This window comes from Doryrhamphus excisus, linkage group LG10 (assembly GCF_037039965.1).
Source record: "Doryrhamphus excisus strain RoL-2023G ecotype Guam linkage group LG10, RoL_Dexc_Guam_v1.1, whole genome shotgun sequence".
In the NCBI taxonomy this organism is placed as follows: Eukaryota; Metazoa; Chordata; class Actinopteri; order Syngnathiformes; family Syngnathidae; genus Doryrhamphus; species Doryrhamphus excisus.
Genome location: NC_136366.1, coordinates 19,238,615 through 19,255,669, shown reverse-complemented (window position 1 = coordinate 19,255,669; position 17,055 = coordinate 19,238,615). Strand labels below are relative to the sequence as shown.

Genomic DNA, 17,055 nt, shown 5'->3' with positions numbered 1-17,055 from the left:
ATATTGCTATGCTATTGAAATAAATGAAGAAACGGCCGCGGAGTGATCTGTAGGCGAAGTAGAGTAAAGCGGTTTCCGTCTTCTCTGGTCCTTTTCCTCTGCTCAAAGGTAACGTGGTCGCTCCGGCTGCTAGCACTCGGCTATTAAACCACTTAAATATTTTATGTTTGGCGTTAAATTGGGGGAGTTGAGTAGGATACCATTGTTCGGTATAATGTTTCCCACCCCGTGTGCTAATAAATATCCCGATGTAGATAAAATATTAAGTAGGAATAGTAGAAGCAATACGTCGTGTTGGTTAGGCCTCGTCTTCCCGAGCTAACATTAGCACAAGAGCTCAGATGAGCTACCACGCTGAATGTTTCTCCCTCTTATGATTTAATAGTGTGTCATCGCATTGTCCATTGACACATGTAATTTTGTCTAGGTCCATCATGTCGTCCCATTTGCAGTGGATGGTCATCAGGAACTGCTCCAGCTTCCTCCTCAAGAGGAATGGACAGACGTACAGTACTGTAAGTGGTCTGGAAGTATCCGATACAGCGTATAAACTGTATAAACATGTGAACAGACACTGTTTACTACAACTGTAATACTAATTTCACAAAACTGAGCATGATTTTTGTAGCGCAGGTTTAATTCAGCTGTTATTGGAGACTGGGTGTTCCTAATGTTTCTTTCACTAGTGTGTAGTAAAATTATTATTTTTTTATTAAATCACACGAGGAATAGTGTGCTTTATATTTTAAATATCAAGATCAAATATGGGGGGGACTGTTATGCAAGTTAAAGTAAAGATCTTTGATGACAGGAGCCCAACAACCTGAAGGCAAGGAATTCCTTCCGCTTCAACGGGCTGGTGCACAAGAAGACTGTTGGTGTGCAGCCCGCCGCTGATGGCAAAGGCGTGGTTGTCGTCCTCAAGAAGCGTAAAGGTAAATTATGGCGTTGGCCGCCGTTGCAAATAAGTTCTGGAATCGGCTGTAGTGAACGTTATTGAGATGGACGCCAGCTGAAAATGTGCTGAAAAGACTTTGTCCTTTGACAGGTCAGCACAAGCCTGCTAATTCCTACGAGAAGATCACCATCAACAAGAACTCCCGTGCCACTCTCAACAGCCTGAGGCACATCATTAGCAAGAACAAGTACAGGAAGGACCTGCGCATGGTCAGTTTGGCTTTTCATGTGCGTCAGACTCCATTTTGGCCCCAACATTAGCTGACGGGCATTTGTTTTTGTTTCCCCGTTTACTCCCCAGGCTGCCCTGCGTCGTGCCAGTGCCATTCTGAAGAGCCAGAAGCCTGTCGTGGTCAAAAAGAAGCGCACCAGGGCTACCAAGACTGCATAAATTTATATGCATAATTAAAAATAAAGGCTTTTTGTTTGGGAAAATATGATTCCGATCCCTCATTAAATCTCCCAAGTTTTCCAGAGGATTCTTTATCATTTTAATTCATCGGAGTTCCTGGAATAACTTGCACAAAAACAGTTTAGAACAAATGTCAGGATTGCTGACTTAATTCCTAAGTTAGACCAGTGAATGGAAAAATTCCATACCCATTTTCAACAATGTGTTGCCAATTAATACTCGTTCTTTGGGGAAAGTACAGAACAATCAAGGTTCATGTGAAATATTGACAGGTTATATGCTACTTTGTATTGAATTTGTTGGCGCAATTATATTTTTTAATAAACACCAAATTATTTGTGGGGGGGCTTAAGTGTAGTCATCGCCCTACTCGCTGATGTAGAAACATTTGATTGATTTTTGAAGAGCCCACAGGCAGCTTTCCATCCATTGGGCCGAAGAGGAAAAAAACAAGTCTCCTCCCCCTTTGTGTTCAGGCTGATAAAACACTGCAGAAATCAATCGGGCTGTGTTTGGGCCGTGGTGAGGATGATGTGCTGGTCACCATGAGGCCACTTTTTAGGCCTGGGATCGTGCTTCCGCTGACCCTGCTGCTTGTGCTCACGGTGCCGGGTCGGTGCTTCGAACTACAGGACACCATCCATGCTCTGATAGAGGAGAACATCCACCTTCACGACCAGCTGGAGAACCTCACTCAAGCTCTCAGGAAGCTTCGGCGCATGATCTGGCATCATTCAAATGGTACACAGTTTTTTTTTTTTTTGTATGATTTGGGCTCAATTGAAAACATTTTGTAATTAAAGTCTCTTGTTTTCAATGTTTGTTATCTAGCTGCAAGGTCAAGAGCACTACATTTTATATTGTCATAGTTTTCATTTCCTGTTTATGTCCTCTGTTTTTAATCCTCTACTGTTATCATGCATTCATGATAGCCTTGAATTGAATTTAATCTTCAAGTTCCCTGTTTATTATTACATTTTTATTTTGCATCCATTTTCTCGGTGCTCAAAGATCCAACACATCACGAGCACCATGAACATCAGAACGAGGACGTGCAGCATCTTTGGGACGAGTGGTCCCAACAAGGTGTGTATGGCATCTAAACATTTAATTCAAGAAGGGAATATAGTAGATTCCCAGGCAAAGCTGGAATATGCATCATCAAGTGGAGAAAATATGGCACAACTGTGACATTAATTGGACGTCACTCCAAAAGTGATGAAAAGACGAGAAGAAAACTGCCTGTCAGGAGGCCTAAAGCGACATTGTAGGAATTTTTTGCCAAGATCTGTACCTGATGTGACACTGAAGAGTTGTTTCTCCCTTTCTGGTAGGTGTCAGTGCAGAGACTCATCTACTTTTGGAGCATGCATTCTGTGGGCATGACCTGCATGGAGCTGCAGGGTCTCTGCACGGCTGGCCCGGCGTCCTCTTCCTGATGATGGTGACCACAATGACGTCAGCCTGCTTCTACTGAGCCGCTTGTAGCCTATATTAGCTAAAGGCACCTAAGTGAATTATACAAGCCGAACTTCTGTCCTGTTTTTATACAGAAAACATGGTGTGACATACATGCGTACCAGTAAAACTACCATAGCGTACTTTGGAATGATTGCATTCAAGTGTCAGGTCTCACGTCGGAATTTGCCCAAATTATATTCTCATTATTATATTATTGTATTAAATTGTATCATTTCAAGTTGCGGAAAGTACACTTTTCGGGTCCGGGAGGTGGGGGAAACCTACCACATATTCTGGGGTCCCATACAGGTCAGCCATTTTGAGTTAATAAAAACAATTATTAAAAAGAATGGAAAAATAAAATATGAATAATTATTACTTCTTCTATATTACTATTACTTCTTCATCTAAACAATTATCACGTAAACGCAAATTGACTTCCATTTTCTCCATATAGGGTAGACTGGAGACCACATTAACCTGCTGGCGCCTCCTTTGGTTAGCAACAGTCCGCCAACAGTAAATACGAGGCCGCAGCTAGCTAGCATGCTAACCTTACGAAAAGCATATAGGAGGTATTGTAATGTTCAACATTAATATTTGACATCAACGTGAGTACTATTATGACACTGTTTTCTACATTGCGTGATTTAGAGTTCAGTACTTACATTAAATGGATTAAAAACACATCAGGAAGGTCTGGGTTCCAATCTCTGTATGGCGTTTGTTTAAGTCCAGGGTGCTTCCCGCCTCTTGGCCAAAGTCAGCAGGGATAGGCTCCAGGATACCCCCGTGACACCAGTAAGTACACGCGGCATAGGAAATGGACGTTAAAATGTACATAAAATGATCAATAATACAACGAAGAGGTGTGTAAAGATTTATTTACTTTGTTTAACAATAACTAAAATGTGGCAGCACGGGGGAAAATCTAATGAGGTCCATCTGCGTTGAAGCCTTGCTATTTTTGAACTACTTCTTTGGAAATACTAAGATAATAAAAGTGGGTGGGGTTGATTGTGTTGTATTTTTGAACACTAGTAATAAATATACATAAAACAATTAAAGCAAACACAAATTGCTATATGCACGACAACAACTAGCCAACTTAAACGTGGAATGACGATGAATGGCCGTGTGTGTGATTTTATTTTCAATGTAGAAAAATTGAGCAGGTGGTCCTCGGTACAAAAGTTAATTAAAAACGTAATTTTGATCTGTAAACACAAGACTGAGAATTAAATCCCTCATGGAGTTAACTTTTTACACTCCATTATGTCTCTCAAGCAGCAGTGCGGCAAAAAAAAAAGGAAATCCGACACCATGGAAGTGAAAATGAACATCATGAATGTTTGCTCCCAAATGTTGGACGGTCACGTCACTCATTAAGGATAATGACGATTGAATGCTAGAGGGGGGTCATGGAGTCTTTGCACTGTTACAAGGAGATCTGGGAGGTTATCCCTCCAGACTAGCCTGAGACCATATTTGAAGAAGATATGAACATATATGAATTTCTGTTTTACACTAAAACCGGACTTAGTCTTGGACCGAGGACCACCTGTACATGCAGGATCCGAGGTGTGTCTTCCAATCATGTACAACAGAGACAATGACGGTTCTAGTCTATGTCGAGGTCTGAGTCCTCGTCGCTCGGATTGCTCTGAAAGAGGGCTCCATTGCGGATCGTCTTTGGGATGACGGGCGGCTTTTCAGGCAACATGCCGTACTCCTGCAGCAGAGCCTCCACATCCACGGCGAAGAAATCCTCTCCCAGCTGGTCGGTGAGCCTCACGAAGTTGCCGATCAGGTCTCCCCCCTTGTAAACCAGCAGGGCGGGCAGAGCGCTGTCCCTGAAGAGCGCGCTGGTGCTGATGGCGGAGCTGCGCACGCTGCAGAACTTGACCAGAGGGTACTCCTGCGCCAGACACATCAGGCTGCCGCTCATGGCCTCGCAGCCTGGCACGTCGGGCTCGTAGATGTGGATCACGACCAGCGTGCTTCTGTCTTCCTTGTCCAAAGCCTCCAGGAAGTCCTCACCGCTCGTGAGCTCGTGGACGCGTTCAAAGCGCTTGCCTCGGCACAGCTGCCGTCGCATCTCCTCGATGCGCTGCATGCGGTAATGCTGGAGGAAGTCCTCATCGTCCTCTTCCTCCTGGAGCATGTTGTACTCCTGCATGGTCACCTGGAGACAAAAGCACAGCCAGACACCGTAGTTGCAAACTTGCTAAAAAGTCCAGCTCGTTGGCACCCTTCCCGTCATGTTTACTTTGCCTTTAATCTTCTCCTGGAGCTCCTTCTGCTTCTCCTTGTCTTTTTCCAGGTCCAGGTCGGAGCGGCAGGTCATGGAAAGCTTCTTGATCAGACGTTCCATCTCGTTCTTCTGCTCCTGCTTCTGCTCCACCTCCAGCTGCTTGTACTTCCTCCAGTCATTGATCACACCCTTCGGACCTGATAAAACACACGTTATTAACGTGTTTACATGCATGTGGTGTTTGTGTGTATCAGTGTGTTACGTACCTGTGTTGACCGCACTGCCATCAGGACTGTAGTCTAACTCCGGCTCATTGACAGTAGCGTCGCGGATGGTCTTTCCCTCCCTTTCGTCGTCGTCGTTATCGCTGCCTTCGTCCTCGCTGCTGCTGTAGTAGTACTGCAGCTTCTCGCCCAAAATCTTGTCATCTAAGGTCGTCATGGCAACTGCTGACCTGAAAGTTTGTCCACAGGAGACTGTGTCTTTTTACTATTTCACTCGTTTTTCTGCTACATGGACATGTTACCCGAACACCTTTGTAATTGTAATGTTTTTTTATTATTATTATTAAGCAACCTTTTGAAAATGTGTACTATTTATATTATTTCGGTGTGACCTTTGTACTCCTTCCTATGCAAACAATCTTGGGGGTTAGGAACATCAGCTTCCAAATCTTTTGCATTAACCTAAATGTGGTACTTAAACATAAACACACTCAAATGCATACTAATTCAATGCACTATTGCCAGTGAAGCGTAATAATTCAGGGCGACATCTTTATAAGCGACAGGGTTTATGTGAAATTAGGGCGTCTGGATTGTAGTGCAGGTTGATCCCGAGTGCGCATTGTGTGTATTTTAATAAATCTATAGATGTCTTCAAGAAGTAACCGAATAATAAAGTTCCTAAACATAATAATAACATGGGCTATTGTTGTGGCCGTAATTTGCAGCATGTCAATTCATTTATCACGATCGTATACAAAGTCGCATTGTTTCAATAAACTTGTTTTGTGCTGGCACACTTTTCATTTTGCACACTCTTTTCATTTCATATAAGACATTTCAGAAATTAGAGTTGCAAAAAATAGCGCAATTTGGGTCGCCGCTTGTCACGAAGGGGATGCGTGACGGTTGGTCACACAGGCCAAACGATTGACAAGCAGTGAACTAAAGGGAGGTGCTAAGATGCTAATATGCTTGTCGTTGTAAAATAGATTATCTTAAACCCGCAAGCTCCCTGTCACTAGCCCATCACTTTAGCTTGCATTACGCGGAAGTCAGCATTACAATTATCTCAGATTATGTCCCTATACAACCATATACAATATCAACCATTATCTACTTAATAGAATCTCATTTTACCTTGTTTTGAAGGACCAATTCTCGTCGACAAAAACACTTTCGCCGTGTAGCAGCTGCTCACTAGCTAAAATGCTAACTCCGGATCACTGACTTGTGATGCCTTCATGGGTCCTGTGTATTTTCCGCTATGTCAATGACACACGAAGACGAACGATTTGCGTTGACAAACACTACTTACAATCCGTGCTACATTTATATGAAATAGCTAACATGTTACCACGCAACACTTGACTGTACTGTAGATGAACGATTTACGTGTTTGTTGTTGTAACGAAACATTTGGAACATTCCCCTGAAGCACTCAAAGGCAACACGTTGACGTCAATTGGGGCGGTGACGTCTGGCTTCTTTTTAATGCAGAACCAGATTACACCAATAGAGGGCAATACGAAACAACACACACCTACTCCCGCAGCCCATAGTAATAACAGGAAGATCACTGGGGGTTTGAAAAGGGTTTAAAAAAATAAACTTCACTTACAAAAAATTACTACGCAGTTACAGACTGGTTTTATTAACATTCTGAACCCTACCTGGAGGGAGAAAACATACATCCTGTGATTACGTTCTTCTGTTTCACTGCCAGATCAGTTTTCCTTTTCTTGCCAAAAGAAACAAAGGACTCGCAAGTGGGGAAATGGAGGACCAGCAAAAGGTTGAAAACAATGGAGAGTCAAAACAAAGACTTGAAACACCTCCAGTTTTAATGAGCTCACTGTGTGTCTATATAAGGCGTCATCACTGGACTATGAGACCATGTCATTGCTCAAGTGTGACACAGCAAGTGAGCACAAATAACATTGTGGTGCCACAGTGCCTTCAAACAAGCTGCTCGCCTCACAAGATTGTTCCTTTGAAGCCAAAGCCCACTTGACTTTCTCAGAGGGCCGCTTGAAAACAGATCATAGCTCATCAGTCCTGAAGTCGTCCTTCTCGCTTTGTGGCACTCTGAACGCCACGTACGGGCACGTCCTCGAGTTGAGACACACGAGTTTCTTCAAGGTGGCGGAGTTGACAATGTCAAAGCCCACATGGCCTCCAAACGTGCTTGGCTTCCAGTACTCGGGGGAACAGATGGGGTTGCCCAGGAGGCCTTTCAGGGAGAAGGGGGCTCCCATCTCCACCATGCTCTCTCCAAATATAGAATTCTGACGGGTCTTCTCCAGCATCAGACCGGGGTAGAATTCAAGAGCGTCAATGTCGCCATAGAGCTCCTTTAGAGTGAGTGCTACTTCCTCGTCATCTGAAACCGTTACCACAAAGGTACAGTTAGATCACTTTAATATATTTTTAAAGCAACACCTGTAAAGCAACTTTATTCTGTAATAACATTCTAACTTTTTCCCCAGCCCAATTTTCCCAAAATGACATCTTACCTTGTTTGATTTTTCATAATACTGCAACGTTTTTAAAAATGTATTTTTTCTTTGCATTCAAATCTTTGCTACTACAATGACATTACTTTCCCTGATAAAATTATGATTTAGTTGCAACATTTTTTCTTGTTAGAATACGACTTTATACTCATAAACTTGTAGCTATTTTGTTCCATTTCTGCTGTGTCATCTTTATTTGACTTTGTGCTTGTAGCATTCTAACTTTATCTGCAACCTAATTTTCCACAATTACAACTGTAATTGTTTTGTTTGTTCATCATAATATTACTACTTAAAAATACTTTTTTCTTCAATATTTCAATGATATGCTACAAAAAGGTTTTTTCCCCTCATATTTTTATGATATAATATTAAAAAATAGTCATAGGGCTGCAAATGGCCCCCAGGCAACACTTTGGACACCCCTGGCCCACTAGCCATGAAGATAGCAACATGCAGTATACTGTCACGTGACTGTAAAAGCCGTGTAGCAGCGCCCCCTATGGGTTGTGTTCAAAATGTTTTGGAAAGTGGTCAATGTTTAGTCCTGCCCTTTCCCCTGTAAAAACGTTTTGGTTGTTTTTCATCCCCTGAAGGTGTGTGCCAAATGTCATGGTGATTCCACCCAAAAGTTACAGTAAAAATGTTTGGTAGACGTTGCAAACTCTCGACTGTTATTCGGCCATACATGAAATTGAAGTGACGCAAACAACAGTAATTAACTCTAAGACATGATGACAAGGGTTGGCCAATTTGCAGCGGGCGCCAGTTATCCCCAGAGTGTATTTTCAGCTCATCTCACTGTCCTGTAAAATCTAGCAATCACATGTGCTGAAGGCCGGTCCAATGTGTGCGATGGTCGCCGGGACAAGCTTGTAGTTTGATTGCTCACCGGTGAACTCTCCGAAGGAAGCGTACGGCTTGAGGTTAAAACGTTTCCTATACTCGTTGAAGGGCTGCATGCGGAGCTGCCGCGACTCCTTTATGGCTCCCACGGCGACTGACGTCACCACTGAGTTGATGTTATGGCCGCCTCCTATCTGTGGGCAAAGCACAACAAGACTCGACTGTACATGGAGAATGTCGAGCAGATTGTAACAGTTTTAAAGACAGCTTGAGTCATTTTTTATGTCATATTTTCAATATCTGCGAAATGACAACTCAGCATCATAACATGCTTGTTGTTTACTAACTTGCTATCGACCTTTGAGCCACTTTTGTGTGTCTCTTTGTCACAGTTGCGTCTCTACAGGTCATTGGTGTGGGTGAGTGACAGGAAGAAAAGCTCTGACCAAAGAAGTCGTTTTGTGCTAACTGCTGGTGCGCATATATAAACCTCTCGATATAAATACTGTATAGGATGAAACACATTTTGCAGACTTTTTTCAAGCAAATATAATCTATATTTAAAAAAATATACAGTAAAGTCTCGTTATATCGATATTCTCGGGAGTCGGAAAAAATACCGATATAACCGGACTATCCATATATCCGATCCTGCGCCGAACTGCATTAAAAGTGGGCGGATCTTTGATATGGCATGTAATTTTCTCCTTGAGTTCATGGATTGCGTATCTAGCATGCTTTTGTACTACAATACATTTTGTACTACAGTAAATAAAAATAAACTTACGCTGTAGTGATTACCGGTTACCGGGACATAATTCACCCCGGAACTATCGATAGGGAAGGTGTTGCCACCCGGAGGGGTAGGCGCTAGGGACGGGTGTTTTCCGCTGTGTGTGCTGCACTCTGGTGGTGGAAGTGTGAAAAATAAAGTTGACTGGAAGCAGCCGTTCGCCGTGTTCTTTTTTGGTATTGAAATCCTTAAGCAAAAATTGATTTAAGCTGCTTTTGTATCGATATAAGCAGACCAAATTGGCTGGCGGGAGATGAAAAGGGCATCCTAGTAACCGGATTATCATAATAACCGTGTATCGTACTAACGGAGCTAATTATATCATAAAAGACTAGAAATTTGCCGGGAAATGAAAATAGTATCGCAATAAGTAGTAATTCGTTTTAACCGATATAACGAGACTTTACTGTATATACAAAACTACATATATAGTCAACGTATTGTGTCGCCACTTCACTTTTAAATCATATTTAAAAAGAAGTACTCCAGTCATGCCCGACCACAAACTGTCAGAAATACTCATCAAGCAAGACAGACTACGAGTATGGCTGCCAAAAAAAAAACCCGCCACTGTGGTATTCAAGTACAATAGGTGCATAATGCACCCCGCTGCCAGTGGATTGTTACCTGGCCAGCCACTTGCCGAGAAAAGGCATCGACCAGCTTCTCCACGCCGTAGCGTGTTAGCACCGAAGTGTTGAAGATGAACTGCGGGTAGTTGAGCTCGTCGCCGTTGATAAGGAAGCTGTCCGGCATCAAGGAGTGCCAGTGATACAGCTGGCTGAACTCCAGAGCGATGCGGTTTCCGTACTGGAAGTCGGTGTGGAACAGCAGGGTGGGATCGAACTTTAGCTGCAGCAGGTAGCCGCTGAGATGCTGCACGTATTCTTCTATCACTATTCGGATGGTCTCACCTTTGGGGGAGAGAGACATGCATTCAATTGAACTGCTGTTTGTACAACATAACATCATAGTGGGTGTGAAGCATATGAAGCATTTATGATTGAGCTGGATGAACTCTGCCTAGCAACATGTCCCTGCAGTGTCTGCACAATGAAGTTTAACCTAAAAGCAACAACAACGTGGCCCCTGCTTACCAATAATGATGAGCCGTGTGGTTTGGAAGAGCTGCTCGTCATCCCAGGTGGGATGCTCCACTTTGAGCACGTCACACACCCGGTTGTGCTCCCTTAGCCACAGCGTAGCGAACAATCCCAATCCGGGCAGAAGTCCAAACACCTCCTGACCGATAGCAATCTGATCCTCGGGAGCAACGCTCGGGGGGTAGCTCATCCTGACAGGGGCTTCAGCTACAGAGGGAGGGTACATCTCTCCATCAATCAACTAATGAGGAAAACAATATTTGTTTTAAGCATATTTACATGTTACTATGAGGCCAAATATGAATCAATGCTAATTAGCAATACATTTACTATATGTACAGTACATTTCCTTTATAACACTGTACATCACTGCCAAATCTATTATTCAAAAATACACAAAAAATGACAATAAAGTATCAGGTCTTGTCTTTAAGACCGTACTACACCTGATATTTAAGTTTCCCGTCTTTGAAAAGTCTGAGCTTCAGCTGACGCTGCAGGTTGTCTCCATAAACGTGCCCTGCATCCACCTGGACCAAAAAAAACAAACAAAACAAAATTGTCCCGTCATGTCGAGTATTTGTTAGCGAACACTTCTACTCCTGAAGCACTTTGACACCATTTGGGATTTTCTTTCCCTAAAAAGTGTTGTCATTTGACAGCAACAACATGTTCAACCTGTTTCTTCATACATCTGCTTAACTGCCAGCTGTTGGCCGCATAGTCAGAAGATCTCCCACATTCCAAAATCATGAATACAAGCGGCAGAGAAAATAAATGCATGAAGTCTTGGATAAAAAGCTAGTGGTTCTTCCCCCAGAGGTACGGACAACACTGCGGCCAGACATGATGCTGTCGTCTCTGACAGCACCGAGGGAGGATGGGGTTGAAGAAGAAGTGTGTGAGAATAGGAAAAACAAGCAGCAGAAGCGTCCCAGAATGGTGGGTCGCTCCCTCCAAAGCCATATGAACTGCTGCCAAGAAAAGCAGCAGTTGGCTCTGGTTTTTTAAAACAACAATGCCTGGGCAAAAGAATACAGATAGATGGTATGTAGCCAGCCACATACCTGGCTCGGGGGAGAAGGGCACCACTGCCATGCCAAGTCCTCAATAAACTCGGATGGCTAACATCAAGAGCGCCAACTATCCAAAGGGAGGGAAACACCTAGGTCTATTTTGCTTTACTACAGTATAATAGACCACGACATGTCAACTCAGGTGTCCCCCAAGGGTCCCTAGTTAACACCCTTTCAATTTCCAATTGTATACAAAACAAATCCTTCTTTTTTCATTTCCCAAGCACTTTGCAATGCTTCATAAGAATCAAACATGGTCTATAAGGAAACGATAACATGAACCGACCCCATGTGCCAGAGCCTTGGTGAAGCCCAGTCCCATACGGTTGTAGGTCTTAAAGAACTGGTGGGTGAAGTGCTGTGCAAAGAAAGCAAACATGAGGTTGGAGCCCTGCGGGTCGGGCCTGAAAGTTCTTCTCTTCAGGAGGGTCTCCACCAGGAACTCAGGGTCGGGCAGCCCGTCTTTGCCTATGATGAGGCAAATCAGGGGAATCAATAGCAGGCTGAGATTGAAAATAAAAGCACATGAAAACAGCATTCAAAGTGTTAACCTTTGACCCCTAGAGGTGTCGGGCAGTCTTCTGGCACAGGTGGGAGAATCCGAGTGTAGTAGCTCAGATTATAGTAGGACTCCCAGCTGAGGTAACCATATTTTGAGTTGAAGGTTGGAGGGCTGGGAATTAAATTGGATCTCACTGCACAAACACACACACACAGCAGGAAATGATGTCATTTATGCATCTCCTTTCTGGAAAAGACATTCATTCAACTTCCTGGAGTGACTGTCAGGACCTGTCAGGACGAGCCTCATCAGAACGTCCCGGAGGAAAGTGTAGTTGATGACGTCCCACATCCAGCGGAAGTGGGTGAGAATGTAGTGGACCACATCGGGGCTGGGCTTCACGAGGTCTCGCACACGAGTCCAGAACTCCGCTGTGTGAAGACAAGTGGCGACCATAAAGCATTATTATTAGGGGGGCAGGGGAACCACCCCACCCCAACTTAGGACTCTTTTTGTGGTACTTTCTTTCCAGTATATACCCCATAGATACACTATGTGTAATAATAAACAGTATGGGTCGTATGGTGTAATAAACTTGTGAACTCTTAAGGAATTGATTAATTGGAAAAATAACTGACCAATTACCGTATTTTCCGGACTATAAGTCGCACTTTTTTTATAGGTTGGCTGTTCCTGCTACTTATACTCCAGAGCGACTTAATGAAAAAACTGTTTATATTACATAAACACTGGACACCTTTTCTGTTCATGTTTATTTTTAGTGTAGCTGAATAACCATTGTGTTAGCATATCTTACGCCTATTCAGCCTGTTCTCTATTCTTTTATTGTTAGAACTTCATTACGTCCAAGAGGACGTAATGTCTGTTTTGGTCAAGTAGTTTGGAAAATAAATTACCCGCAAAAGATGCAACTTATGTATGTTTTTTTTCTACCTAATGCATTTTTGGCCTTGTGCGACTTATACTCCGAAGCGACTTATAGTCCAGAAAATATGGTAATCGATTATTAAAATAATCGTTAGTTGCTGCCCATGCTCGTGGTCAATGTGACCCTTCGCTGATGGCAAATAATAGCTGGCAGCAATAGTCGTTCCTGTTTGTATGTAAACGTCTCTTTTTAGCACAATAACAAAACTCTTTCAATGAACTCCGCCAATGGCTGGTCCTGTTAATGACCACAATGATTGAATAACAAAACGCTGCATGACTGTGTGAGGCTTCCTTGTTCAAGTGAAGCCGAGCGGCAGAGTTGGAGGGGTGCTTCCATGCTCCCTCTGAATATTTGGGTCTAGACCGCTAAGACACGGTCTTATCTTCTCATTTACCAGACACCCTCTCCCTGTCTACAGCAGAATATTTCAAATTCCTCGCAACCCCAGAGAGGATATGAATGGATGTTACAGGTGCGGAGGGGGCGCAGGGACTCACGGATGGTGCAGTTCTCCCCATAGTAACCTGTGCGGGTGCAGTCACACTCGTACTGGTCCACGCCGTGTCGCACACACACTCCCCAGTGCTGACAGGGGAAGTAACAGCACGGGTTCACTGCAGGGAGGAGGGGAGATAAGAATCTAAATAAGCATCTTGCCTCAAGAGAGGACATTTTACAGCTGCTGCGCAATGCTTAAGCTCCCAACATCTGGTTTATTGCATCCATTTAGAATAAAATAAAAATCAATTGACAGGCTGCTACACTATCATTGCTACGCTGCAAAAGTCATTAAGTAGCCTCTAGGACTTAGTAGTGCAAAACACCTGCCAAAATACTATATGCACTTCCTTGAGGAATATAATGGAAATATAGCTTCTGGATTTCCGATAAAATGTACAGTTAAGCCCCAAATGAGTCGTACCCTGACCATATTGACGTTAACTCCATTCCTTTATCTCCATGGCTTGTTGGTACCAGGAAGTTTTAGAGGAAGGACAAATAAAACAATCCTTTAGCCTTCCCCTGAATCAATATGAAGCTCACTGGGATATCGATTCTGGTCTTCCAGCCATTCACACTCACATTCCGGTACCCGGAGTACCTGGAGTACCTGGAGTACCTGGAGTACCTGGAGTACCTGGAGTACCTGGAGTACCTGGAGTACCTGGAGTACCCAGAGAAAACGCATGCATGGGGAAACATGCAAACTCCACACAGAAATGTGGAGTTTGAAGAAAACCAGAGGCTCCAGATCTCCTGACTGTGGGGCCAACATACTAACCGCTAGGACACCATGCAGCATTCTGCATGCAACCGGATTATAAAAATACATGTCTAAGATGATCTGAGCTAACATATGTAACAACTTTCCAAGTTACGTTTACTCAAGTGCCCCAGAAACAACAAATTATAGGGAGATTTTTTTTTCTTTCTATTAAATAGGAAATACTTTTTGGATTATCATACAACATATGTTTCTTGTCTTCACTGATTACTAATTTACAGAACTTAATTACCTTGGATTTTTTTGGTATGGATAAGTCACACACAAAGAACATTGTGTGTCATATGTTTATCTTTACAGATGCATTAACACATGTGGGATGTGTCTTCTTGTACAAACACAGGAAGTGGGCGTGTATGGGTTCTATAAAACGACCCGGCAAGTGGAGGAAAGCTTGAACATTTTGGGAAAAATGAACCACATCTTCCTAAATGATTCCCGGTTTCCTTCACATGCCTACACACAAATTAGTTCCAGATTCAAATTTCCCAGACTGGTTCATTGTGTACTGAAAAAAAAATCCTCCAAAATCCTAATGGAAGGAAATGCTGGCAGATTGTCTACTAACATGCTGTGGCATGCCCCTCTTGGCCCATACAGCCCCCATCGTGTCCGCACCGCCATGCAGATCTCATCCACCTACTATGAAGTGAAAGTGTCAGCTTACAGACGACTGTACCATCTGTACCATGAAAAAGTACAACGTGTTTAATCTACTGAAGATGATAAAGCTGGAATGGGATGAGAAGGAGGTGAAACTGTTTGTTCATATGTGTAAGAGCTGATAACATCGTAAGGTTTGTGTGTGTAAAGGGGTGGGGTGGGGGGTATCAGGCTACATGTCAGTCGGGCAGGAAAAGTCTGTTTGGTGACAAGAACATCATGTTTCTGAAACCAGATTTTTTTTCAAGAGATGCCAGTGAATGGTAGCACTTTTTAATGAAAAGGGCACTCTAACGCGTGATAAATCATTCATAACAAACTTGTTATTAGTCATTACAATCACCAGAACAACAGTGACTGGGCTGTCTTATGAATGAACTTGACTAGAAGTGCCTTTTGCTTCTCCTTTGTCTTTTAGTTGAGCTCCCGCCAATCAAACCGCCATCTTGAATAACGTCATACAAGACCTTATCATATCACACTTGTCTTCATCAAAGATCAGTTTAGCGTGCATGGAAACCTTGTCTTAGCCGCGTGTTGGGCTTTCTCTTTGGCTTTTTGTACTGCTACTCCAAAAGAGACATGGGAAGTTTCCTGAACTACTTCGTAAGCGGACTTTCAAAGCAGTGAACCCCGGTTATCAAAATAAAGGACAGCGGTTAAAGTATTTCCACACGTGCGACATAACTGTCACGTCTGTCATTAATCGTTGAAGTTGAGAACAGATTATTTCACTTTCCATTATTTACTAAAGACGTTGTTGACCAACATTCAAGGTGGATTGAGCCAAATTGTGAGTAGTTTTAAGTGTTTTGTCAGCACAAACGGGGCATACTGGGATGTCATCTTGTTATCGCGATTAAAAAAATCAAAAGACGATAAGCAAAACGGAGAAAAAAGGTCCAAACCAGCGTGTATAATGTGCTTTCAGTGACCCCCTGACCTGGCCTACCTGTGCTGGAGGTCACTTCATCACCTCGGCATGCAGGCTCCCGCAGCAGCAAAAGCAGAGCGCAGAAGGATCCTAGTACAGAGGCTTCACCCAGGAAAAGGAGGATCAATGTGGGGGGTGAATCGTAGAAGTTAAAAAATTTTTACTCACATCTCATTACAGCAGCTCAACGCCGTGTCATTCCACTGCGGGAAACATAAGATTAAAACCCAATGCTGGTGAAAGAATTGAGACAGCGTAAGGAATGAGTCAGCAACAAGTCGACAAGATTACCTCCGGCGTGTGAGAAAACTGCAGCCCGCCCAACGAGCCTTCACCTGCCGCCAGTGGGGAGAGAGGAGCGGGGCGCGGGCGGGTCCTCCTCCTATCAGGTAACACCGCCCCCTGCTGGTCACCAGCCGCAACATACACCCAACAATACTAATATGGCAATGGTTTAGATAATGCGCTGATGTAAGGTAGTAAACTTGTAAAGAGTTATAGTTTAGATTGTGAACAGATGTAAACTAGTAAAAAAAAATCCCGTTATGAGTGGATACACCAGATGACTCCAGTCACAACAGACGGGAAGACACAATATTGTATATTTTTGCAGTCTTGAACGTAACAGCAGTTTGGCAGGTGAACCCAGAGACAAGTTAGGAGTTTGCAGCAAGAATGTAATAATTCAGTGTCTAAAAGCTAACAAAACAACTGTTTATCCTCACTATGAAGACCCACATTATAGTTTCCCAGCTGAAACCATGAGAATTACACATTTTGGCTCATGTGGTCAGGGAAAAATGTCCAAATATTTGGATATTTTTGTTGAGGATGTCAAGTAGTAACTAAGCTTTGAGGAGGGGGAGACGGGGAAGTTTTGTGCCTGTACCAAATGGTCTTCCTAATGTAAACAAGCTTGAACATTGATTTGTAGGATGTTACTATAAAAGTCTTACAAATCCAAAGTACAGTATTAAAAATACCTTTTATTGTATCTGTATGTGAACATGCTTCACTATAAAACTACAAAAAGGTAAACCAAGCAGCTTTCAATTAAAATGTTACATTTTGCATTGC

The 17,055-nt window shown here is 43.1% G+C and overlaps 3 protein-coding genes across 8 annotated transcripts; 2 read left to right on the top strand and 1 right to left on the bottom strand.

Moving 5' to 3' along the window:
• The first annotated feature begins 343 nt into the window (after positions 1-343).
• On the top strand, positions 344-1,392 carry rpl28 (ribosomal protein L28). Of its 2 annotated transcripts, none has more exons than XM_058048694.2 (4): positions 344-515; positions 812-935; positions 1,049-1,167; positions 1,279-1,392. In XM_058048694.2, the coding sequence occupies exons 1-4, from the start codon at positions 435-437 to the stop codon at positions 1,360-1,362; spliced, it is 408 nt and encodes a 135-aa protein (XP_057904677.1). In that variant the 5' UTR covers positions 344-434; the 3' UTR covers positions 1,363-1,392. The 2 variants fall into 2 exon arrangements, with proteins under 2 accessions (XP_057904677.1, XP_057904670.1); XM_058048687.2 differs by having other exon boundaries at positions 1,259-1,392.
• A 466-nt stretch (positions 1,393-1,858) lies between these two features.
• On the top strand, positions 1,859-3,068 carry LOC144901139 (uncharacterized). Its single transcript, XM_078794269.1, has 3 exons — positions 1,859-2,110; positions 2,381-2,455; positions 2,704-3,068. Exons 1-3 carry the CDS (start codon positions 1,915-1,917, stop codon positions 2,844-2,846), a joined length of 414 nt encoding a protein of 137 aa, XP_078650395.1. The 5' UTR covers positions 1,859-1,914; the 3' UTR covers positions 2,847-3,068.
• Positions 3,069-3,697: 629 nt separating this feature from the next.
• pdcl (phosducin-like) lies at positions 3,698-16,370 on the bottom strand. Of its 5 annotated transcripts, XM_078794268.1 has the most exons (14): positions 16,147-16,296; positions 15,997-16,080; positions 13,594-13,710; positions 12,435-12,575; positions 12,194-12,337; positions 11,929-12,110; positions 11,013-11,096; positions 10,561-10,807; positions 10,091-10,377; positions 8,717-8,864; positions 7,355-7,691; positions 5,185-5,304; positions 5,105-5,126; positions 3,698-5,057 (listed from the first exon to the last, which is right to left on the bottom strand). In XM_078794268.1, the coding sequence occupies exons 1-14, from the start codon at positions 16,151-16,153 to the stop codon at positions 4,452-4,454; spliced, it is 2,526 nt and encodes an 841-aa protein (XP_078650394.1). In that variant the 5' UTR covers positions 16,154-16,296; the 3' UTR covers positions 3,698-4,451. The 5 variants fall into 5 exon arrangements, with proteins under 5 accessions (XP_078650394.1, XP_078650393.1, XP_078650390.1 ...); XM_078794264.1 differs by lacking the exons at positions 3,698-5,057; positions 5,105-5,126; positions 5,185-5,304 and having other exon boundaries at positions 6,769-7,691; positions 16,147-16,181; positions 16,270-16,370; XM_078794266.1 differs by lacking the exons at positions 3,698-5,057; positions 5,105-5,126; positions 5,185-5,304; positions 13,594-13,710 and having other exon boundaries at positions 6,769-7,691; positions 16,147-16,295.
• Between the last annotated feature and the right edge of the window lie 685 nt (positions 16,371-17,055).